General features: G+C 41.2%; 3 protein-coding genes across 3 annotated transcripts; 1 reads left to right on the top strand and 2 right to left on the bottom strand.

The window, feature by feature from the left end:
- The first annotated feature begins 7,658 nt into the window (after nucleotides 1–7,658).
- LOC142531402 (putative CoA ligase CCL9) lies at nucleotides 7,659–10,360 on the top strand. Its single transcript, XM_075637511.1, has 4 exons — nucleotides 7,659–7,973; nucleotides 8,168–9,215; nucleotides 9,516–9,619; nucleotides 9,972–10,360. Exons 1-4 carry the CDS (start codon nucleotides 7,773–7,775, stop codon nucleotides 10,188–10,190), a joined length of 1,572 nt encoding a protein of 523 aa, XP_075493626.1. The 5' UTR covers nucleotides 7,659–7,772; the 3' UTR covers nucleotides 10,191–10,360.
- Nucleotides 10,361–10,621: 261 nt separating this feature from the next.
- On the bottom strand, nucleotides 10,622–13,405 carry LOC142531403 (tubulin beta-1 chain). The gene is made up of 3 exons (XM_075637512.1): nucleotides 12,736–13,405; nucleotides 11,807–12,076; nucleotides 10,622–11,486 (listed from the first exon to the last, which is right to left on the bottom strand). Exons 1-3 carry the CDS (start codon nucleotides 13,127–13,129, stop codon nucleotides 10,810–10,812), a joined length of 1,341 nt encoding a protein of 446 aa, XP_075493627.1. The 5' UTR covers nucleotides 13,130–13,405; the 3' UTR covers nucleotides 10,622–10,809.
- Nucleotides 13,406–22,924: 9,519 nt separating this feature from the next.
- On the bottom strand, nucleotides 22,925–24,856 carry LOC142530469 (uncharacterized). Its single transcript, XM_075636307.1, has one exon. It carries the CDS (start codon nucleotides 24,854–24,856, stop codon nucleotides 22,925–22,927), a length of 1,932 nt encoding a protein of 643 aa, XP_075492422.1.
- Nucleotides 24,857–26,444: the final 1,588 nt, after the last annotated feature.

Below are 26,444 nucleotides of genomic sequence, written 5' to 3'. Positions count from 1 at the left end.
AAAACTACTTGAAGTACAAGCGAAAGGAGATGAATGTTGAAGAGCTCATTGTTCGACTTCGCATCGAGGAAGACAACAAGAGTTCGGAAAGACGACTGTTTTATCCTATTGCCACTAGGGCAAATGTTGTCGAGTATGGTCAAAGCTCGAAAAGAGAACCTTTTCCTCCTCCAACAAAAGGTTCAACATGGGACCCAAAGGAGGCATTTCAAAGAAGAAGTTCTCTGAAAAATGCTATAATTGTGATGGCATGGTTCACAAGGCATCTGAATGCAAGAAACCAAATAAAAACCGAGAGGTGAATGTGGTGGAGAACATATCTCAAGAGGTTTCTAACATGAATCTCTGTGCTGTAATATCAGAAGTTAATATGGTGGGTTCAAACCCAAGGGACTGGTGGATCGACACTTGTGCCACTCGCCATGTTTGCTCGGACAAAGAGATGTTTGCTACTCTTGAGGAATCTGTGAATGGGAAAAAACTATTCATGGGAAATTCCGCTACTTCTGAGATCAAGGGTCAAGGAAAAGTTGTTCTAAAAATGACATCTGGAAAAGAACTGACTTTGAACAATGTGTTGTATGTACCGGACATCCGTAAGAACTTGGTGTCCGGGTCGTTTCTTAACAAGCATGGTTTTCGCATTGTCTTCGAGTCAGATAAGGATGGTTTTGTCGAAAAGTGGAATGTTTGTTGGCAAAGGGTATGTTTGTAATGGTTTATTCAAACTCAATGTAATGGCTATTAAGCCTGTGATGAATAAATTTAATACTTTTGCTTACTTGCTTGCGTCTTCTTGTTTATGGCATGGTAGACTTGGACACGTTAATTACGATACAATTCGTAGACTAATTAACATGAAAAACATTCCTGCATTCCAAATTGATAAACAACACAAATGTGAAACTTGTGTTGAGACAAAACTAACAAGATCATCTTTTCGAACTATTGAAAGAAATAGTGAACCACTTGATCTAATTCACAGTGATATATGTGATCTAAAAAGTGTGCAAACTCGTGGTGGAAATAAATACTTCATCACTTTTGTTGATGATATCACAAAATTTTGTTAATAAGGATGAAGCTATTGACAAATTTGTCCAATATAAGAGTGAAGTTGAAAATCAACTTACCAAGAAAATTAAGGTGCTAAGAAGTGATCGTGGAGGTGAATATGAATCATTTTTTGCCGAGTTTTGTGCTCAACACGGTATCAAACATGAAAGAACTGCACCTTATTCTCCTCAGCAAAATGGCATTGCAGAGAGAAAGAATCGCACCTTGAAAGAAATGATGAATGCGTTGTTATTAAGTTCTGGTTCACCACAGAACTTGTGGGGGGAAGCTGTTCTAACAGCTAATTACCTTTTAAATAAGACCGAAAGAAGCAAGATAAAAGTCCATACGAGTTATGGAAAGGTAGAAGTCCTTCTTACCAATACTTGCGAGTGTGGGAGTGTCTTACCAAGGTAGCAGTACTCACTCCAAAGAAAGTAAAGATAGAACCAAAAACTATTGATTACATTTTCATTGGATATGCTCAAAACAGTAGCGCATATTGTTTTCTTGTATATGAATCTCAAATACCTGATATTCACAATAATACGATAATGGAATCAAGAAATACTTCGTTCTTTGAACACATGCTTCCATACAAATCTAAGGAAGAACCAAGTTCATCCAAAAGATTATATGAGACAATTGATAAAGAACAAGAGCTTGATCAAGATTTTGAATCTAGACGTAGTAAGAGAGCTAGGACTGAAAAATCCTTTGGTGCGGATTTCATCACTTTCATGATGGAAAGTGAACCTCAAAGCTTCAGAAAGCAATGAGTTCATCTGAGGGACCTCTATGGAAAGAGGCTATAAATTCTGAAATGGATTCCATTTTACAAAACCATACGTGGGAATTAGTAAATCTTCCTCCGGGAAGCAAACCACTAGGCTGTAAATAAGTTTTCAAAAGGAAAATGAAATCAGATGGAACCATAGATAAGTATAAAGCCAGATTGATAATTAAAGGTTACCATCAACGTGAAGGGCTTAATTACTTTGACACATATTCTCCTGTATCGAGAATAATCTCTATTCGTGTAATACTTGCGATTGCCGTCTTGCGGAATCTTGAAGTACATCAAATGGACGTAAAGGCAGCTTTTCTAAATGGAGATTTAGAAGAGGAAGTTTACATGGAACAACCTGAGGGATTTTCTGCGACTGGGCAAGAAAAAAATAAGGTATGTAAACTGGTGAAATCTCTGTATGGCTTAAAACAAGCACCAAAGCAATGGCACGAAAAATTTGATAAAGCCATGATGGAAAGTGGATTTAAATTCAGTGAATGTGACAAATGTGTATACATAAAGAACACTGAAATTTGATATGTCATTCTATGTCTTTACGTAGATGACATACTTATCATTGGTAGTAATGATAAGATGATTAAATCCACAAAGAAATTATTGAGCTCAAGATTTAACATGAAAGATTTGGGTTTAGCCGATTTAATCCTTGGAATTAAAATTTATAGAACATCAGAAGGGCTAGTCCTAAGTCAATCACATTATGTTGACAAAATACTTGAGAAATTCAATAAGGATGACTCTGCATTGGCTAGAACCCCAATAGATATCAGTCATCATCTATCAAATAATCGAGGTGAGAGTATGTCTCAATTAGAATATTCTCGAGTCATTGGAAGTCTGATGTACTTAATGAGTTGTACAAGACAAGACATAGCTTATACAGTAAGAAAATTGAGTAGATTCACGAGTAATCCAGGAGTTGAACACTGGAAAGCAATTATCAGATTGCTAAATACTTAAGGTACACTCGTGATCATGGGCTACACTATACTAGATATCCTGCTGTTATTGAAGGATACAGTGATGCAAATTGGATATCTGATATAAAAGACTCAAAATCTACAAATTGATTTGTATTCACTTTAGGAGGTGCAGCAATTGCATGAAAATCTTCTAAACAAACTGTAATAGCCAGATCCACGATGGAATTTGAGTTTATAGCTCTTGACAAGTGTGCTGAAGAGGCTGAATTGCTACGTCACTTCTTAGAAGATGTTTCAGGATAGGAAAAACCAGTGCCGGCTATATGCATACATTGTGATAGCCAATCTGCAATTGGGAGGGCACAAAATAAAATGTATAATGGTAAGTCTAGGCATATATGTCGTAGACAAAATACCATCGGACAACTACTCTCAACTAGAGTTATCTCTGTCGACTATGTAAAGTTAAAGGATAATATAGCGGATCCGCTAACCAAGGGGTTAAACAGAGAGTTAGTTACGAAATCGTCAAGGGGAATGAGGCTCAAGCCTATAGAATAAATTGGTGCGAAGAAAAACCCAACCTACGCTGACTGGAGATCCCAAGAACTAGGTTCAATGGAAAAACCTAATCGCACTAATTTGGAGAATCGCTGTGGGGGTTATCCCTAGTCCATTTCTATTATGAAACAGTGAATGTTGAGGATAAGCTTACGGCTTTTAATGATTCTGATGAGATAAATATATAATCACCTATGTGAGAGAGAAGTGGAGCCGCTTCTAAGGAATTGATAAGCTCAATTCTAGACCCTCTCGCAGAACCAGGCGTGTGTTCATGGCCGCCCAAACGTACACGATCATGAGAACGGAATAGTATCAGGGAAAGTCTTGTGTGAAGTATGTCTTAATTTACTTACATAAACGGCAGGAACAGTTCAAGGACAACATGTCTACTGGTCAGCTAGTAAAGCAAATATATTTCATAAGGGAAGGTTCAAAGGGTAACACCTACCTATGCCTATGCAGGATTCAACTGTAGAACTTTGTCACCGAGATTTATATCAATTTTCATTCATGTGGGGGATTGTTGGAAATTTGAATCAAATTTAGAGTTTGAATGAAAGTTATGACTCATGAATGTGGGAGTGTCTTTTGGCTCTCCACATTCTTGAGTTGGTTGTGACTCATTATTGTGGAGTGTCTTTTGACTTTTCACATTCTTGAGTTACTTGAAGACTTTTGGTTCTTTATATTCTTGAGTTAATGGGAAGATTAATTGAGTTAATTAATATTGCATGACTCTTGGTGTGCATTTTGAGGCTTATAAATAGTGTGTTCATTTCCTCATTTCAAGTACATGAAAATCTTTTCTCTTTCAAGTATTCTCTTGCATTTCATATTGTTAGCTTTTCATTTGGCCTCCGTTAAATATCGGTGATAAAGTAAAAGTACGTTTTCGTTCGCCGTAGTAGTGCCTCGTGCTAAGTCACTGCTGGTTGTTCCGTTGTATCCTGGAAAACAGACGTCCGCTGAAACCTCGAAGCACATACCGGAGAGGGCGAATCTGTTTTAAGGAAAACTGTACCATCTATAGGCCTCGGTTTGGTTTACTTCATTTATATTGTTTCTCTACTATTTTCTTTTCACTATATTGCTCGCTGGTTTTATTGACAAAAACCTTTCTGTACTGTCCCATTAGATATATTGTACAACAACTTTGTTTTTTCTACGTCTTTTTTTTTATATTTTATCCATTGAAATGAATGATGATGTATCTTGTCTTATATCAGATACTCAGACTAAGTGTATTATCAGATTACTTCTAGTTTGCAGATGAGCCTTATTATGCAATTTGCTTCTCGTTTTACTTATTATGTAGCATGATGAATATTGTTATTTCTTTTTATTTATGTTATGAAGAGAATTTTTTTATTAATCTTTTATCGATATGAACCTCATTTGTTTTAATGATGTACGTTCGATGTTCGTGTTCTGCCAAATTTTTTTTTTTTGTTTTTTTTATGTTTAGTATTTACTTGTAATTTATTATATGGAGTGAACGTTCCTAAAATTAAGAAAACTTAGTTGTAAGTTAAAGGAGTGAAAAAATCACACATTACACAATCACCACATATTTTATTTTATAATTTCGTAATGGTAATGTTGTCTTGATTAAACCGATTAAATTTTATTTATTCGTATCAAGTGTAAATTTTATTTATAGAGGAAATCTAACACAAACTGTGCTCATGCTTACTCTTTCAATTTCTACAAGTACAAATCAATCATTCACATTCAAGAATATCGTCAAACTAGGTTTCGAATCAAAATGAAGGATGTTTTTCTCTCGAGTATTTGGATGATATTTATTGACAGAAAATTACTAAAAAATACTTGTATTGATGCTATCATTGAAAGCTTTGAAATATTTAAAAAAACGTCGACTTTTGTTTACCTAATTTTTTTGTTTAAAAACATATATACGATGTTTAGTCAGTCGAATATAAACGATAAAATATGCGTCTTTTTTCTGTTTAACGTTTTTTGTCTTCTGTAAGTGGTTTGTAAAGCATAAACCCTAGACCAGCCCATGCTCACAATGTGACAAAAATCAGTACAATACTAATTACACCAGCTTCCTTATTTTACTACACTTGGTTGCAATAAATATTTACCAAATTATATGTGTGTGTATATATATATATATATATATATACATACCAAATTATATATATATATATAAAGTATCAAAGTTGATGAACTTTTATAAAAGGAAATTTGTAAATGCATTTTTTAAAAGTTAAATGTGAGAAATGTGGCGTTGATATTAAGGTTGAAGACATTAATTGGTGGGTTAATTCAGTTTTTCTTAGAAAAGAGTGCCAATCATAGAAAACCAAGAACATGATGAGTACAATTATGATGTTAATTCCGAGATGGAGCTCCAAAAATTAGATCCATAAATAAAGCATGTAGAATATAAAATTCAATTCGGGCAAGAAAACCATAACATTTTTTTTAATCTACGAGAGAGACGACATCGAATAAAAATCTTATTTTGTAGACATTTTTTTGTAGAAGTTCATCATCACCTTGTCTTCTTCCATAATTTCTTTTAACATATCGTCGATTGTACTCCAGTTTTTGTCATATTTCATGGCTTCCGATGCCAAGAAATCAGTTGTTGTGCTTTGCTTTCTGTAAATATGATGCACTTTGATTTTTTATTATTTAGGGAGTAAATTCTGACATTTGTGTATCAAATGATGACAAAAAAAATGGCAAAAATTTGTATAAGATGGTATCACAAGGCGCATTTTGTGAGACAGATCTCTTATTTGGGTCATCCATGAAAAAATATTACTTTTTATGCTAAGAGTATTACTTTTTATTCTGAATATGGGTAGGATTGACCCGTCTCACAGATAAAGATTTGTGAGACCGTCTCACAAGAGACCTACTCAAAAGATGGATATCGAAAGATATGTCAACCCTAATTAGTTTTTAAAACTTTAAACCCATAAAAAAAGAGAGGCAATAGCAACACATTAAAAGTAGTATCATCAAATAATAATTAAACAACCATTTCTCACATAAACAAGAAAGAAAACACATATCATGAGAGACATAACAAGTCTGAAATAGACTTAGACGAGGTGATGACACAAAGCTACATTACATCTCACGTCGATATATTAGAAACACCCCTTTTAGAGACGTTTAAATACAAAATGATTGAAGTCATAATTGGAATTTGAGTGATTTCCACATCAAGTTGAATAGGAAAAACTAAATGAAGCCGGTTCAAGTTTAGGAATTTATGGAAGAAGATGTCTTTCACCTTTGACAACTCTACGCACTAGGGGTGATCAAGGTGCGGTTTTGCGGTTTTTTTTTATAAAAATTCAAACCGAATTGCCATATGCGGTCGGATAGTATATTGAAAAATTTTAATCGCAGTTTTACATGAAAATTAATCTTACGGTTTTGAACGGTTTCAAGCGGTTGCGGTCGGTTTACGGTTTTTTTAATGAAAAATATTAGAACATATATTCTAATTTATTCGAAAACAATAACAATATATTGTCTTCAAATATAAAATATAGTTCAAAACATATAAAGATCAAAATAGATAAAACAATAATCAAGATTCAAAATTAAGTTAATAATTTAACAACACAACAAAAATGACATTTACACTATTTTATCATTTTTTTACTTTCAAACTTCAAACAAAATATTGCAGCAAAAGAAATAAATACTTTAATTAAAGACTAATATGAAGAATAATTAAGAAAAAGAAAAGTTTTATTTGTAAGAATAATAATTTTGAAGAGAGATGAGATATAATGATTGATGACTTCTTTTGTTGTTTACAAATTATTATAATTCTAGGCCCAATAATATGACAAGCGGTTTAGGCGGTGCGGTTATTGGCCAAAAAATATCGAATCGCAGATGCGGTGCGATTTATGATTAATATTTTTAATCGCGATTTTTATAAAATATTATGAAAAACGATACGGTATAATTCGATTCGAGCAGCTCATGACGATTAATAAAAAATTTGATCACCCCTACCTCGCACAACATCTACATCCACGGACAACTCGCACTCACTTTTCACATATTAAACACATGTTATGTGTGTGCACGAAATATAAATAATTTAAAATAATAATTTTTTAATTGATTGTGGAGAGCACACGAATCAAGCTGACGAATTCGAGAAGTATATTATAACCACCGGAAAACGCCACGTGGCGCGAACGCGCCTTCCTCAGACTCGCCTCCACCGCTGCAATACACATGAGATCTACCCGCAACCCCATGCCACTCTATCCCTATATATACACGCACTCATGCAACAGACTTCTCATCCCAACTGATATTTATCACATCCCCTTTCCACTATTTCTTGATTCTGTGTTAGTTATCATTCAAGATTCGTTTGTTTTTCTGCAAAAGATTTTTGTTGGAAAATGGCTAGTTCTACGCTCACCGGCTTGCTGAAGCATGTCGCCGGAGTATTCCCGTCGCGGAGAGCCGTCTCAGTCTCCGGGAAGTTTGATGTCACCCACTCACGCCTGAATCAGTTAGTGGAGCAAGCCGCCGCTCAGCTTGTCGCGGCTGGTGTGAACCCCGGCGATGTGGTTGCGCTTACTTTTCCCAACACCGTAGAGGTGAGTTTTGGAGATGGGTTCTCTTTGATTTGGCTGGAGACGTGTTTGATTCTTGTTTCCTCGTGTGTCACGCTCTTTCGGTTTTGGGTTTTTTGTTAAAAAAATAATCTTTTTGATTTGGTTGTTGTTCTGGTTTAATCTTGGTATTGATCGAAGAATTTAATGAGCTAATATAATTTAATCTCTGATCGCAGTTTGTGGTGATGTTTCTGGCCGTTGTTCGAGTCCGGGCCACGGCAGCGCCGCTGAATTCGGCCTACACATTCGACGAATTCGAGTTCTATTTATCAGATTCTGAATCAGAGCTTCTTCTCACGTCGAAAGAAGGGAACGAGCCCGCTCAGGCCGCCGCCGCGAAGCTCAACATCCCTCATATCTCCGCCGATTTACCCGCCGCTGACTCAGAAATCATACTATCCCCATCTCCAGCCGGGGTAGACCTCAGCTCCCTGTCTGAACTCATCAACCACCCCTCCGACGGTGCCCTATTCCTCCACACCTCCGGCACCACCAGCCGGCCAAAAGGCGTCCCTTTAACCCAGAACAATCTATGCTCATCTGTACAAAACATCAAACAAGTGTATAGAATCACTGAATCAGATTCCACCGTAATCGTTCTTCCCCTGTTTCACGTTCACGGCTTGTTAGCCGGTTTATTGAGCTCCCTCGGCGCTGGAGCTGCCGTGACTCTTCCCGCCGCCGGGAGATTTTCCGCTTCCACCTTCTGGTCGGATATGATCAAGTATAAGGCCACTTGGTACACCGCCGTGCCCACTATCCACCAAATCATATTCGACCGCCACCTTAGCAAACCCGAACCGTTTTACCCGAAACTCCGCTTCATCCGGAGCTGCAGCGCCTCATTGGCGCCAGTGGTCATGGCTCGGCTAGAGGAGGCGTTCGACGCACCGGTTCTAGAGGCATATGCCATGACGGAGGCTTCCCATTTGATGGCTTCGAACCCGTTACCGGAGGATGGCCAGCATAAGCCCGGGTCGGTCGGGAAACCCGTGGGTCAAGAAATGGGGATATTGGATGCAAAGGGTGTGGTGCAAGGGGCCAATGTCAACGGGGAGGTTTGCATTAGGGGTCCAAATGTTACTAGAGGGTATAAGAATAACCCGGATGCTAATAAATCGGCTTTCGAATTCGGATGGTTCCATACCGGAGATGTTGGCTTCTTCGACTCCGACGGGTACTTACATCTTGTTGGAAGGATCAAGGAGTTGATCAATCGTGGAGGTAGTTTTTATATCTATTTTGCTTGGCTTATTCCTTAGTAATCATGTTCATTGTATGTGACATTATTTTTACATATAAAATGTGTAGTTAGGACTTGGTTTACATTAGAATTATTCTGTGAATGAATTTGGATCCTTTACTGTGTTGAAAGAAATTGGATCCTCTACTGTGTTGGTTCATATCGTGTGATAGTATATGTTCGTGATTCTCCTGGAAAAAGTCGAACTTTGTGATCAAATTTCCCCTTGAAGTTGCATTGATTATGAAAGTTTGTTACATGAAATTTTTCGACGAATGCAGGGGAAAAGATATCGCCGATTGAAGTTGATTCCGTTCTTTTGTCCCATCCGGAGATCGCTCAGGCCGTTGCGTTCGGAGTCCCCGATGATAAATATGGTGAAGAGGTAAAAAAAGAAAAAATCGCCATTTAGGCCTAACCTTTCTCTGTCTTGATTTTGAAACTACGTGGTAGTTGTTTTTCGTGGTTATAGTTTAATGTCTTTTTCAAAGAGTACAACTTTCCACTTGCAAACAAAAATAGTCACGATGAACAACCACCCACTACTTCGAAAGTGACCCAGAATGATATTTTGTTTGCACAATTGATTCTCGAACGTGGTTACTCGTGTCTTGGTCATAAAATAAACTTCAAGTGCACGCATCCCACGGAATTGAAAATGACAAGACTAAGTTCGAGTTCGACATATACTGAAATTTCTCACTTAGCGGTTATGACTTGTGTGCCTATTTTTTCAGATTAATTGCGCGGTAATTCCCCGAGAAGGATCAAACTTGGACGAAGCAGAGGTTTCAAGGTTCTGCAAGAAAAATCTGGCTGCATTCAAGATCCCGAAGAAGGTTTTCATCACGGATTCGCTCCCGAAAACTGCTACCGGGAAAATCCAACGTAGAATTGTGGCTGAGCACTTCCTTGCACAGATTTCTACTGCCAAGGTTCCCAAGTTTGGAGCTTAGATCCAGAAAATGTGCAACCAAATATGCCCTTCAGTTCTGTATAATTGTCAAGAATGTAGCCTTAAGCTCTATAGGGAATGAAAGATTGTAGCTTGCAATGGGAAAGATTAATATTTCTTTATTCTTGTACACTCTGACGAAGATATATGAATGAATATTTATTTATATAATTTAGTTGGTGCAAAAATCGTTGCAAAGAACAATTTATAATGTATAAAATTTTTTGATAATCCTCCGTCGTGGCTGAGCCTAGAGAAAAGCTTCAATCTCAAGTTTTTCAAGTCCAAATTAAAAATGGAAAACTTGTTCAGATGAATCCCACACAACAAAACCAATTATTCGCTCTCAAATTTGTAGATCAGACAAATTCCCAATAATTTACGGAAAACAGAGAGCAAAACCTACAATTTAATTCGGTCAAGTATAGAGAAAACACGTATCAAGTATTGCTTTCAGGATAAGCAAATGTCGTCCAATGAAAGCACATAAAGAAACATTTTCAGGGTAGGTAGAAATCGTCAAGCAAAAGCAACGAAAACAAGCAGGCTGAAACAAAATTAAATGTGATCCACACCCTAAAACGCACAAAACATTGGAATACTAGAAACATGGCTAGAATTTACGCTTCCTCCTCAACATCCTCTTCGTCTTCATAATTATAGTCTTCCTCTGCTGATGCATCCTGGTATTGTTGATATTCAGAAACCAGATCATTCATGTTGCTCTCGGCCTCGGTGAATTCCATCTCGTCCATGCCCTCTCCTGTGTACCAGTGCAAAAATGCCTTCCTACGGAACATAGCAGTGAATTGCTCGCTGACCCTACGGAACATCTCTTGTATCGAAGTGGAGTTGCCAATAAATGTGGATGCCATCTTGAGGCCGGTGGGAGGAATATCACATACGGTGGATTTAACGTTGTTGGGAATCCATTCAACAAAGTAAGACGAGTTCTTGTTTTGAACATTGATCATTTGTTCATCAACCTCCTTGGTGCTCATCTTGCCACGGAACATTGCCGAGGCAGTCAAGTAACGACCATGGCGAGGATCAGCGGCACACATCATGTTCTTTGCATCCCACATTTGTTGGGTGAGTTCGGGAACGGTGAGGGCTCGGTATTGCTGTGACCCACGAGATGTGAGTGGAGCAAACCCAACCATGAAAAAGTGAAGCCGAGGGAATGGGATAAGGTTGACAGCAAGTTTACGGAGATCAGAATTGAGTTGGCCAGGGAAACGTAGGCAGCAGGTCACACCACTCATGGTTGCAGAAATCAGATGATTGAGATCTCCAACTGTTCAGCAAAGATCATCATTAACGCCGATAAGAAAAGTCGAGTTTTGGCTCAAATTATCAAAATTATAGCAGTTGAAAAATCAACAAGAAACATGCCTCTAGGAATCTAACAAGTAAGTGTGTGTCAAATCAGAAAATAACACAAAAATGACAACATTCATTGAGCTACTTCATAAGCTACAGAAAAAAGAGCACGACCTAGCGGATACACATCATATTCGTGGGCATCGAGAAGAATGAACAAACAAATACAGCACTGAACACTAGGAATTTAAACATTTATGCTTGATAAAGAGATACAAAAGAACATTAACTTACAGCTTGGAGTGGTGAGCTTAAGAGTTCGGAAACAAATGTCATAGAGTGCTTCATTATCCAACACCATACACTCATCTGCATTCTCGACAAGCTGATGGACAGATAGAGTAGCGTTGTAGGGTTCAACGACAGTGTCCGACACCTTAGGGGATGGAAAGACAGAGAACGTAAGCATCATGCGGTCTGGATACTCTTCCCTGATCTTAGAAATAAGAAGAGTTCCCATTCCTGATCCTGTTCCACCTCCCAGAGAATGGCAGACCTGGAAACCTGAAAATGGAACACGAAGAAAACAAATTTTGAAACAAATCAACAAAGCAATGGAATAAACATCCACCACTCAAAAAGCACTCTCAACACCTCATATAAACACGATCTTAAAAATTCGGTCATTTATAACAATATTAGATTAGATGATAAACAGAACATGGAAAGAATATAGCGAAGACAATTAATGGTCAATTTCTTCTTAACTTCATAAATTTCACAGGAACTCAATGATAAGTCATAGACAGCACGTAGGTAACAATGCTCATAATATTTTTTCATACCTTAATACAAAAGCATAGCTACAAATAACACAATGGATATATGTTTTTACACTATTGACATCAGGATTTTTATCTGAACAGAAATAGATTTGTGAATTATGATCACTAAAGCATAACCAGATCAACAAAAATTGCAATGCAAAGGAAATCAGAAACGACATTTTCTCCAAGTATCAGAGCAAAAATAAAAATATAGTCTCTAATGAGATCTACAAAATCACGTTAAAGCCCAACAGAAAGAATCACTTAATTCAGTTCCAGTGCATTGCCATTCAAAAATTACCTACGAAAACAAAAAAAAAAAGTCTACAAAGCAACATAAATCTTGGGCAAAAATAAGCATTTCGAAAAACAAAACCACGACAAATTAAATAATACCTTGTAAGCAATCACAATTCTCCGCCTCTTTCCTCACCACATCGAGCACCGAATCGATCAACTCCGCTCCCTCGGTATAATGACCCTTCGCCCAGTTGTTCCCTGCCCCGGACTGACCAAAAACGAAGTTATCAGGTCGAAAAATCTGGCCGTACGTACCAGATCTGACACTGTCCATAGTACCGGGCTCCAAATCCATGAGCACAGCGCGTGGGACGAACCTCCCGCAGCTCGCCTCGTTGTAGTAGACATTCACACGCTCCAGCTGCTGATCATCGTCGCCGCTGTACCTTCCGGAGGAATCTATGCCGTGCTCCGCGCACACTACCTCCCAGAACTTCGCCCCGATCTGGTTGCCGCATTGGCCACCCTGGATATGGAGGATTTCACGCATTTTGGAGCTTCTGGCTACGGAAATGGAGGTATATACAGTTATTTTTTGCCTGTCGGTATAGAGAAATTGAGGTTCGCTTGAGGACCGAGAGAAAGATGAGAGTTTTAAATAGGCAGGAGGGGTTCTGGATTTTGAATTTTATGTGATTTTTTGAAAGTTGAGGTACGCGACATTGGAGTGGGTGAAGCACACGCACCTCTCTTGTCGGGGAAGCTGGATATCATGTGACAGGGTATTTTCCAGCCGGCAGACATCTCTTTTTGTTCAAGGATATTCCAGTTTCTTTTAAAACAATAATAAATTATTCGCCGGTTCCATATATATATATATATATTATGGGATTAGTTAATGTATATTTAAGAAATAATGATAGATTATTGAAAAAATTACTAGAAATGGATTATGTATTTGAGATGAAGAGAGAACGTGAGCAATTATTAAACAAATCAAATATAATTTATAAATAAAATATGACAAAAACTTGTATGAGACGGTCTCATGAGTCGTATTTTGTGAGACAATTATCTTATTTGGGTTATCTATGAAAAAATATTACATTTTATGCTAAGAGTATTATTTTTTATTGTGAATATCGATAGGATTGACCCGTCTCACAGATAAAGATTCGTGAGACCGTCTCACAAAAGACCTATTAATAAAATATAATAAATCATGAACAAAACATTTGCTGTTTTAAAAAATCAAAAATAAATTATTTTAAGGTAAATTTTTGTAAAATCCTCATGTTAATATTTCAACCCTATGGTTTTTTTTAATTGGTAACTAACAACCACTAAATTTTAGTTTAAACTCCTTCAATGGTCCGAATTTACTTTGTTGCATGATGACTGATGCAACCCGGGTGAAACGGACGAGTCGGGTCAGGAACTCTGCCGGGTAAACTATCAGGATATTGGAGGAAATAGGAGTTAGACGCTGGACTTGGATTGTAAACTCTCGAGCTCCTTGAAGGATCTGCGAAGAAGAAAATAACCACGTGAATGGGCGCCGGAGGGGAGTCCGGCGTGGCCACTCCGATGCTTAAGTCAGCAGGGCACTCGAGCAACAAAACCAATGTAGCCAAGTGATGGCTGTGATAATTGTTGTGTAGCAAATGAGAGTATTAAATGTGAATTAATATCTGAAAAGATAGTAAATGCAAGTAAAAAACCTGATATTTATAGTAGAGGATTCAATGATGACCTCGTTCTTCGTGTGAGAGCATTAATTATAATAGGGTGGCTGATTATACCCTATTGTTCTGACATGTCAAATCGCACACTTGTCACATCCAGGCCACTTGATTTATTGACCAATTGTAATAATGTCAGAGACAAATCGGCTATAAACACTGTTGATCGGCGGCATTAAATACTTCACTCATATCGAAATGATCATGGTGAGGTATTCCTCGGGATTCCTTATAAGAACATAAATGTATAACTTCTCAGGGAGATTCGGCTTCGGGTGCTCTCGTGGCCTGGCCTCTGATTGACCGGCCCTTCCGTGGGTTCTTCCAGCCACCTTCTCGTTATCCCGGGTAATTTAATGACTTGGGTGCCGATCCGTCCGATTACTTTATTGGTATGGTCAGAACCGTTTATTCTCCTGACCCGGGCATTAACCATGGATATTATCCATGACCCGGGATATCTCGAGGCATCATCACTCCTACCTTAATTAGTCGGGCTAGAGTCCACTCGTTGTCCCGATTAGTCTCGTGTGCCCGGTCAGGAAAATTGTTTGCTTACTCGCTTATTATTATTATTATTATTATTATTATTATATATATATATATATATATATTTTAGCTGATCGTAGTATACGAACACGTGGATTATAGCTGACATAGGCCGTAGGATTTGTCAGAGACTCTTCTTTTTCCAAGAAAATGAATTATTATGACGCCTTGATTCCTGGACCTGTCTTTTCGAATATCTTCTCATCTGTATGAATATCTTTGCACTATTTCCGATGGATATCTGAGCCGTTGGGTCCATTATGGATTAATGGTGTGGATTGACTTCACTCTCCTATATATATAACAACCCTTCCTTTGTTCAATGACACCAACATTTATCTTCTAGATAATATGATGGCAGGTGCAAGCGGCTCCAAGACTCCTGATATGGCGGAAGAATTCATGAAAACAGCCCGGGAGAAACGAAAGCTGGAACTGGAGGATGAAGTCTTCCATAAAATTATCCACTACCGGGAAAAGCTTCAGAGATTGAAGTTTCTCTACGAGACTGGGGAAGCTAATACTCCTAGACTGGTGGTAAAGCTGAAGGAGTATCGGGAACGTCTGCACGTTTCTGAGACAGCTGATCTCTTCAAGGACGATTATGTCTACGAGTTGATGCTCTACAAGGAAAGGAAAATTCTGACGGACATTGTCGACTCCGACAGCTTCCTCAAATCGTCTACTGGAGAAGTAAAGGGCTGGATGACCATGTGGATGATGTTTGTAGAGGAAGCATATTATGATGTAGTCCGCAAGAATTTTTTTTTCTGAATAAAAGTTATTTTTGTTTTATATTTCCGTTACTTTCCCAGCACCATTTCCGGAATAAAAATGCTTGTCCATTTCTAATTTTGTCGAGAATTTCAGTTTTTTTAGATTTTGTATTTGTACTAGGAACTGAATAAAATAAATCTCCCTAACTGAGATGCCGGGAGCTAAAATTCCTCGTGCTACTGAATAAGATGCCGGGGCCTCAAACCTCCCGGGCTATGATGTAGAATCATAATGACGCATGTATCAATATTAAATTTCTGTCGAAAAACGTTCCATATTTTGAGATGGATAAGAATGATGCTTCGATAACCGTGAACGTCCTCTCGTCTTACCTGATACCATTTACAAGGTGCCTCCATTAAATGTAATGTGCCTATAAATAAGAGAATAGAAATGAAAGGTGAACATCCGTTCAACATGTCTTCAAGTGACTCCAGTGTCTGCAGCAGTACAGTCTCTTCCATTGGTGCACATAGCCAAATACCAGCCGAGCTACATCCTTACACGGAGAATCTAAAAAGAACCGTCGAAGAGTATATCGAGGTAAAGGTTATGTCTACTTGGTACAAGATTCAAGATATTACCATCGCTTACCAGAATGGCCTGGCTCTTACTCGTGAACAGAGAGCAGTGGCGAGGAAATATAGGCGAGAGCTTGAAATAGCTCGACCTGCAGACCTAGCCACCGACCAAGCTCTGTTGCATGCTATGCTGTGGAAGGAGTGACATCATTTGAACAAGATTTCAACCGCCGAGTCCTTCACCAATCTCTATTTTCAAGAGTTGACTGATTGGATGAATGAATGGCAAGATTATGTATCTTCTAGAATAGCTGTAATACGACGCCGACCATTTCCTTAAGAGTCAATAAACAAGAAAACCATAAGCTATTAATTGATCGCAGGATCCTCGTGCCACCCGTGCTTAAGATAATACGCCGGGACTTCGTATCACCCATGCTTAGGATAATACGCCGGGACTTTGTATCACCCGGGCTTAGGATAATACGCCGGGACTTCGTGCCACCCGTGCTTAAGATAATACGCCGGGACTTCGTGCCACCCGGGCTTAGGATAATACGCCGGGACTTCGTATCACCCGGGCTTAGGATAATACGCCGGGACTTCGTATCACCCGGGCTTAGGATAATACGCCGGGGCTTCGTGCCACCCGGGCTTAGGACAATACGCCGGGACTTCGTTTTTCCTGATCATTTAATGCGATGTCAGAACGACGCATCCTCTTCTGACAAGCTGTCAGGAACTGTCCGTATTCCAAGCAAGTGAATGACTATAATTTCTCGATTTGTGCTCACGTTTTTTCAAATATCCCGCCCAATGATACCGCTCAATTTTTGAGGCTGATCTGGTCCGTTCGATCTGCTTTAGATCAACGGTATAGATCACCCTCTTCCCCTATATATAGTATATGACTGGTTTTCAGCATTCACTTGCAAATTCCCTTGTAGCGAAGCTCTGCCAAATTCTTTTCTCGAGCTTTTCCGTCACGTGGGTGTTATTCCGGCGATCTTTCCGTTCATCGACAACCGGTCACCACCTCCATTTCTTCCTAGTAAGTCTCCTTTCCTCATTTACCCTTTTCATTATGTCAAACTCTACATCTTCCACGTCCGGCAAAAATGTCAGGGGCCGATCGGAGGATAACTCCCCGACCCCTTCTGAGACCTCCGTTCGCCTTCCAGTAGGCATTCTCATTTCCCTTTCTCGACCCCTTAAAAAATTCAAAACTTCTTCTTCTCGGCCTGCTGGTACCCAGGGCAAGGGAAAAGAGAAGGCCACAAGTCTCACATGGTTTTCCACTGTGACTTCTACCCTTCGCCCGGGTAGTATAGAGGAGTTGAAATCTTTGGGCTCCATCCCTTCTACTTATGACATCAAAATTCCCGGACCAAACGATCACCCAGATACCCCTCCCCCCGGCTATCATGCTTTCTTTCTTGAGCAGCTCAAGAGTGGTCTCCGCTTCCCGGTACACCATTTCTTTGAGGGAGTTGCCCGATTTTTCAGCCTTCCCCTCAACCACCTCCATCCTAATGCTTTTCGTATTATGGCTGCTACTTTTGTACTGTTCCGTATGAAACAACTTCTCATCAATTCTTCAATTTTTCATTATTTTTATTCTTGCCGGTTTAATGATGGGGTCTTTTCTTTTATGGCCCGGATGCATTACCGGTTCTTAACTGATATCCCTTCCTCTTTGAAGGGATGTAATACAAAATTTTTCTTTCTTCAATTCCCGACTCTCCCCACCACTGCTTTGGGCTTTCTTTCTGCTATGCCCTCCCAACCCGAGCTTCCCCGGGATTACAAACTCCTCCCCCCTTTTATCCAAGCCTGGGGGGCCCTAGAAAAACAATCTTATCTTTCCTCTGTATTGATTGGGGGGGACTACTTGATTCATTATGGGATTGGGTCCCGGCCTGAAGACCCCGTGGACAAGATAATAGATGAGTTCAGTCACCCCGGGTCGCAGGCTGGTAAAGTATTATCTTACCATTATTTCCCTTTATGTATCCTTCACTTGCTTGGTTATCTGACATGCTGTTTTTGTAATGCAGCCGAGGACATGATCAGGGCGAGTTTCCAGGAGGCCACGGCTAAGAGAAAAGCCGAACAAAAAAGAGCCCAGGCTGAGAAAAAAGCTCGGGAAACTCAAGAGGAGGAAGAACGCCAAGCCCGGGCATTGGCTGAAGCCCGGGAAACTGAAGGTCAGAGGGACGAAGCAGAAATGATGGTTCGTGAGGAACCCATTCTTCCCCCAGAAGAATCCACCGTCCCAACTACCGAAGAGGATTCAGCTCCTCTTAATCAACGAAAGAGGAAAGCCATCCAAGAGCCGGTGGTGGCAGTAGAGGATGACGTCGTGGAGGTCGTCCAGTCTCCTCCTATGACAGGTTCTTCTACCGGGCCCTCTGGGGGAAGGCCTTGGGTTATCCCCAACATCTTCGGGGAAGATATCAGTGCGTACCTTCTTAAAATGATCCGAGGCCTTCTTCGTCCTGACGAGGTGGCACACCTTCAGGGACTCCATCCCAACATGCTTCTCTGCGAAGGAACGTCCCGGGTTTTTTCTGTAAGTTCAGGAAATTGTAACCCCCCCTTTCTCTTCTCTCCCTTTCTTTCTCTTTTCTCGCTTTATCCCAAGTTTGAACAATATTTTCAGGGCCTGCAGATGCTCGTACATTCTTACGAGCGAGTAGCTAACGTAGCTAAAGGGGCCAATGCTCGGGCTACCTCGGCCCAGGAGACGCATGCTAAACTCCGAGAGGAGGTGGACCGTCTGAGCGAGCTTCACGAACATGTGTTGGCTCGGGAGAGGGCTGTCTGGGAGCAACAAATGGATTTGATACGGGCGGAGCTGACAGTGGCCCGAGCAGAGACACAAGCATTAAGGGAGGAATCCGAGTCCTCCCGTGCTCGAGCTGATGGTCTCCATGCTACCGTATCCCTTCTTAAGACTGCTCAGGAGGAGCAGATGACCAACTTTTTAAAATCTCCTGAGTTTAAGTTGATGTTGGCTAAGAAAGCCTTCCCGTACTTTGAACAGGGCTTCAACAAGTGCCTGGAAAAATTCGAGGAGGCGGGTTTGGTCCCAGCTGACTGGGAAGATTTTCCAGATTTAGAGAAGGCAGCAGCCTCTCTCCCAGACGAGGAGGAGGAGCAGAACAAGGAGCAGGATCCCAAATAAAACTAGTTTTTTTTTTTTTTTTTTACTCCTGGGTTTCGGGCACTTTGTAAATATCTTCTTTGTTAATGAGATCTTTTCATCGCATTTGATAACGGCTTCCCCGATATTCCTAGATTTGAAAGTATAACCGGGGTACGGGTCCACCGGGCCAGGGTACGGGTCCCTGGACTTGAAAGTATAACCGGGGTACGGGTCCACCGGGCCAGGGTACGGGTCCCTGGACTTGAAAGTATTTAAACGCTTTCTCGAACAATCTTTTTATTTGATGTAGAAATCAGTAGGTACAAGTATCTTCTACACATAATATCTTTTTAAATGAAAAGCATTCCATGGCCTCTTGAGAGTTTGCCCCAGAGAATCTTCAAGATAATAAGCTGCACCAGAACTGATTCTTTGAATTATTTTGAAGGGTCCTTCCCATTTTGCTTCCAATTTCCCTACATCGCCCACCGGTTTCACCTTTTTCATGACTAAGTCCCCTATCTGAAAATTTCGCGCCCGAACATTCTTATTATAGGATTTCATTACCCGGCTACGATAAGCTTCCATTCGAATGTTAGCTCTGTCTCGCCTTTCTTCAACCAGATCAAGTTCAATGGCCTGGGACTGATCATTGTGATTTGGGTAGGACTCTATCCGAATAGAAGATTGCCCGATTTCCACTGGCAGGACTGCTTCTGACCCGTATACCAGGCTATAGGGTGTTTCTCGAGTAGATGATCGAGGAGTAGTTCGGTAAGCCCATAAGACACTTGGCAATTCCTCCACCCAATCTTTTCATTTCCCATGGAGCCGGGCCTTCAGTGCTTGCACGAGGATCCTGTTAGTTACTTCCGTCTGGCCATTAGCCTGAGGGTAGGCTACTGGGGTGAAGGATTGAATAATCTTCATTTCATGACACCAGGAGGTAATCTTTTTTCCCTGGAATTGTCTTCCATTGTCGGAAATTAGCTTCCTAGGGATGCCGTATCTGCAAACAATGCTTTTCCAAAGAAATTTCATAACTTTGTCTTCAGTAATTCTGGCTAATGGCTCAGCTTCCACCCACTTGGAGAAATAATCAATAGCCACTAGAAGAAATCTTTTTTGTGCCCGGGCCATGGGGAAGGAGCCCACTATATCTAGACCCCATTGATCAAAAGGGCATGAGGCGGAGATTGGTTGCATACTTGCAGTTGGGCGATGGTGAAAATTGGAATGGTGTTGGCAACCCTGGCATTTTTGGACTAGTTTGGCGGCATCTTGTTCCATCCGGGGCCACCAAAATCCTGCTAATAGGGCTTTTCGAGACAGGGCCATCCCTCCCAAGTGTTCTCCACAGCATCCTTCATGAATTTCCCGGAGGATGTATTCTACTTCGCTTTCTGAGATACATTTCAATAGAGGACCCATGTATGATCGCCTGTAAAGAGTGTTGTTCAATAGAGTGAACCTGAGTGCTTGCTTCTTTATCTTTAAAGCCTGAACTCGGTCAATCGGAAGCTTGGCATGGACTATGTATTCAATCAGGGGAGTCATCCATGAATTTATCTGGGTAGGTGATGCCTCATCAACAGATAGTACCAATCGGGTAAAACACATGATTTCCCGGGTACTTACTTCGGACATAGAAGCAGCTAACTTGGCCAGACTATCAGCTTCCTCGTTCTCTTCCCGGGGGATTTGCTCGATGCTCCAGTCGGTAAAAGAGGCAGCTCGGGCTGCTATGAGTTTCAAGTATTTGAGCATTTTTTCATCTTTGGCCTCGTAAGCACCCTTAATTTGTTGTGCCACTAACTGAGAATCAGAATAAATAATTACTCGGGAGGCTCCGACTTCTTGGGCGGCTTGTAATCCTGACAAAACAGCTTCATATTCAGCTTCGTTATTTGTAATCCGGGAATCGATTCTCAGGGCCAATTTTATCTTTTCTCCGAATGGGGCTACTATGACCACTCCAACTCCGCATCCGGATAGATTTGAAGCGACATCAACGAAGACTCTCCATACCTCCTCCTCTGTCGGTTGGATCATTTCTATCAAGAAGTCTGTCAGAGCCTGAGCTTTGATGGCGGTCCGGGGTTGATACTCAATGTCGTATTCCCCCAGCTCTATTGTCCATTTCACCATTCTTCCTGAGACTTCCGAATGTGTCATTATTCTTCCGAGTGGGGAATTGGTGAGGACCACTATCGGATGAGACAAAAAGTATGGCCTTAATTTTCGGGCAGTCATTACCAAGGCTAGAGCTATTTTTTCTATTTCACTATATTTCAACTCTGCTCCTCGGAGGGCTTGACTAACATAATACACGGGCCTCTGATCTGTCCCTTCTTTCTTGATGAGAACAGAACTGACAGCATGTTCAGTGGCAGACAAATAAATCCACAACTTTTCCCCCGGCTCCGGCTTTACCAAAACAGTTAACTCGGATAAGTGTTTTTTCAAGTCTTGGAAAGCTTGTTCGCACCCTTCATTCCAACCAAACTTCTGGGCCTTTCTGAGGATTTGAAAAAAAGGATAGCTCCGGTGAGCAGATCGAGAGATGAATCGGGACAAAGCAACAATCCTCCCGGTCAATTTCTGTACATCCCGGGTAGATTGAGGGGAGGGCATGTCAATCACAGCTTTTATCTTTTCCAGGTTGACTTCAATTCCTCTGTCTGTAACCATGAAACCCAGAAACTTTCCACTCTTGACCCCGAACACACATTTGGCCGGGTTGAGCTTAATCTCATACTTTTCCAACGTGGCAAAAGTCTCTGTCAGATCAGCAATAAAACAAGACATTTCTCGAGTCTTAATCAAGATATCGTCCACATATACCTCAATATTCCTGCCTATTTGCTTTTGGAAGACTTGACTCATTAGGCGTTGATATGTGGCCCCGACATTCTTTAATCCAAATGGCATGACCACAATACAAAAGGTGCCCCCAGAAGTGATGAAGCTGGCCTTATCTTGATCTTCTCGGGCCATGGGGATTTGGTGATAACGCTGATATGCATCCATGAAACTTAGTAACTCAAAGCCGGAAGTTGAATCCACCAACTGATCGATTCGAGGAAGTGGGTAACAATCCTTCGGGCAAGCTTTGTTCAGATCCCGGAAATCTACACACATTCTCCACTTCCCTGTGGCCTTAGGAACAAGGACCACATTAGAGAGCCATGTGGGAAATTGGACTTTCCTGATGTGGCCGGCTCCCAACATTTCTTCACCTGTTCTTCTATGATTTTGTCTTTTTCGGGCCCGAAGTGCCTTTTCTTCTGTTTTATAGGTCGGGATCCAGGGATGATATTTAATTTGTGCTCTGATACTTTGGGTGATATTCCCACAAGTTCCTGTTGGGACCATGCAAAAGTAGAGATATTAGCTCTTAAACAGGCTAGGAGTTTTACCCGGGTGGAGTCTTCCAGGTCTCGGGCCACTCGGATACTTTTTCCGGGTTTTATTTCGACCACCTCTTGCTCGTCTTCTGCAACAAAATTTACTTCATTCCCTTCTACCTCCTTTGCTCCCTGAGCCACTTTCTTTCCCCTGTCCTCCCTTCTCACCCTTTTCTGATCTACTCGGATTGTTTCACCATATCATTTCCGGGATGAGGGTTGGTCTCCCTTAAACTCTCCCACCTGCCCTCGTATCGGGAACTTGATCTTCTGGTGATAAGTGGAGGCTACAGCTCTCATCTCGTTCATAGCTGGCCTTCCAAGGATTACGTTATACGAAGATGGGGCATCTACTATGGTGAAAACTGTCATAACTGTCTTCCTCAAATCTCCACTTCCAAGTGTCAGGGGTAGAGTGATTTCCCCTTCAGGATACACAGCATGACCGGCAAAGCCGAACAGAGCAGTCGCAACTACTTCCAGCGGATATTCATGTAAATCCATCTGGACCAGGGCTTCCTTGAAAATAACATTAACAGAACTCCCATTATCTACAAAAACTCTCAACACGTCATAATTAGCGGCCCGGGCCTGAATAACCAGAGCATCATTATGAGGTAGGCTGACTCCTCTGAGGTCTTCCGGGCCAAAACTAATAACCGGCTCACTTCGATCCCTCCCATCAACTTCTAAGCACACTCTTCTACCCCTTGCTTTCCTGGCTCGGTTGGAATCACCATCAGTAGATCCTCCCGAAATCATTTTGATCACTCCCCGGATAGGGGGAAGGACTTTTCGTTCCACTTGTCTGCTTTTTTCTTCCCTAAAGTTCCCTTCTGTTCTCCTGCTTCCACTGGGGATGTCAGCCGATCTCCTAGGAACATTCGGTCCAGGTCGTCGTGATACCCAGGGCGGCGACCTAGGCTCCTCCCGAGTAGGGCGAGATTCCGGCTCAGTGTTCTTCTTAAACCCCTTCCTTAGGGATCGGCATTCATTCGTGTTGTGGGAGCATTCTTTATGTAGGGTGCAATATCTGATCTTTTCTGATCGGACCGGCCGGACTGTGAGATTAGAGAGTGGGGCCACATCCGAGCTGCATTTTTGAACTTCCATATTCCAGGTATTTCTCAAGGGAACATGAGAAAGATGCCCGGAACCATTCCTCTTGTTACTTCTTTCCTCAGGCCTGACAGCCCGGTCTCCCCTTGCTCTCTTCAATGCTTCTCTCTTCTGGTGCTGGGCTTCTTCCATATTGATGTACTTTTCTGCCCGGGACAAAAGGTCTTCGAAATCTCCGGGTAGTTTTTTGGTGAGGGAGCGGAAGAAATCCCCTTCTAGCAATCCTTGCGTGAAAGCAGTAGTTTTTGTCTCGGGCGCGCAAGCAGGTACGTCTAAGGCTACTCGGTTGAATCTTTTGATATAAGCTCTTAGAGTTTCCTCCGAGCGCTGCTTTACCTTGAATAGGCTAAATGCGATTCTTTTATATTTCTTGCTACTGCTAAACTGATGTAAGAACACCTTCTGAAAATCTTCGAAAGAGAGAATACTCTGAGGAGCTAAACCCTCGAACCACCTTTGTGCCGAGTCAATCAGAGTGGTTAGAAACACTTTCCTTTTAATTTGGTCCCCATAACAATGCAACATAGCCATGTTTTCGAAATGAGCAAGGTGCTCTTCGGAGTCAGAACTCCCATCGTAGTCCTTGATTTTAGCCGACTTGAAATGCCCGGGTAATGTTTCCCGAACAATGATGTCAGAAAATGGGCAACCTTTGGCAACTGGAGCGCTGCCTTTAGAACCAACATGCCCTTCTAACACTTTCACTTTTTTCCTCAATTCTTCCAATTCTTCCGCAACAGTGGGAGACTTAGAACCCGCGCTTGATTCCCCCTCCTCTTCCCTTCGCGGCTGTTCATGTTGTTGCTCGGGATGACTGGCATGGTGAGACGTGGCCTTCTTTGCCGTGGCCATCTTAACAACATCAGTTATAATCTTCTGTAACTCCTCGGGGGTTAAATGAATGGTAGGCTGAGGACAATTAGGGGGAGGACCATCAGCACCAGAGATACGAGTGTTGTTTTCTCCTTGAACATGAGTGTTGTTTTGATTTGCTGTTCTTCTGGTAGGAGCCATATCAACGTCTTAGAACTCACAATTTCCCACAGACGGCGCCAATGATGCAACCCGGGCGAAACGGACGAGTCGGGTCAGGAACTCTGCCGGGTAAACTATCAGGATATTGGAGGAAATAGGAGTTAGACGCTGGACTTGGATTGTAAACTCTCGAGCTCCTTGAAGGATCTGCGAAGAAGAAAATAACCACGTGAATGGGCGCCGGAGGGGAGTCCGGCGTGGCCACTCCGATGCTTAAGTCAGCAGGGCACTCGAGCAACAAAACCAATGTAGCCAAGTGATGGCTGTGATAATTGTTGTGTAGCAAATGAGTGTGTTAAATGTGAATTAATATCTGAAAAGATAGTAAATGCAAGTAAAAAACCTGATATTTATAGTAGAGGATTCAATGATGACCTCGTTCTTCGTGTGAGAGCATTAATTATAATAGGGTGGCTGATTATACCCTATTGTTCTGACATGTCAAATCGCACACTTGTCACATCCAGGCCACTTGATTTATTGACCACTTGTAATAATGTCAGAGATAAATCGGCTATAAACACTATTGATCGGCGGCATTAAATACTTCACTCATATCGAAATGATCATGGTGAGGTATTCCTCGGGATTCCTTATAAGAACATAAATGTATAACTTCTCGGGGAGGTTCGGCTTCGGGTGCTCTCGTGGCCTGGCCTCTGATTGACCGGCCCTTCCGTGGGTTCTTCCAGCCACCTTCTCGTTATCCCGGGTAATTTTATGACTTGGTTGCCGATCCGTCCGATTACTTTATTTGTATTGTCAGAACCTTTTATTCTCCTGACCCGGGCATTAACCATGGATATTATCCATGACCCGGGATATCTCGGGGCATCATCAATGACGATCTGGCCAATCGGGTAAGAGTTTAATGGACGATTGCACCGAGTCGGGTTGATGAGCTGGAGATGGTTGTTCGGGCACCTGGACCTGCACTCTCAAGGGAAAAAGAACGTTAATGGGCGTCGAAAGATTCTCCGACGCAACCACTCCGACGCTCAAGTCAATATTTTTTAGAGAGAATTAATGTTTTTCATGCAAGGAAAATTATATCTCAATGTTTTAATGATAAACAAACTTAGGTATTTATAAGAGAAAAATCAATGATGATTTTGTTTTCAGTGCTCAGCTACCCACTATGACAGAGTGTCTCATACTTGACAATCTAAAATATTATATATGTACTAGAATGCCCGGGCCCTACCCTCTCGGGCTCACAAATGGAACTCACACTGGCTACTCAATCCTCCGAGTGGCCCGGGTTTTAAGCCGGTGATGATCTGGGAAAAATAGGATGATGACCCGAGAGAATATAGGATATTCCACGAGATATCATTGTCCTTTAAGAATATAAGCATATTATGTAAAAGTTAAAATAATATGCAGATTTTTTCCCCAACGGAAACCTTCGCTCATCCCCAACAAGTAGATATAAGGCCACGAGATTAGGGGAGATAGCAATAATCCTCCGGACTTACTCACCCAAGACAGAACAATCGGCTCCCCCACCCCAACCACTAGAGATGTACTGAATGAAATAAATATGACAGAGATGAGCAAAAGAGAA

Source organism: Primulina tabacum, chromosome 17 (assembly GCF_025594145.1).
Source record: "Primulina tabacum isolate GXHZ01 chromosome 17, ASM2559414v2, whole genome shotgun sequence".
NCBI lineage: Eukaryota > Viridiplantae > Streptophyta > Magnoliopsida > Lamiales > Gesneriaceae > Primulina > Primulina tabacum.
Note: the sequence above shows the minus strand (reverse complement) of the source record. Positions and strands in the feature narration are given on the sequence as shown.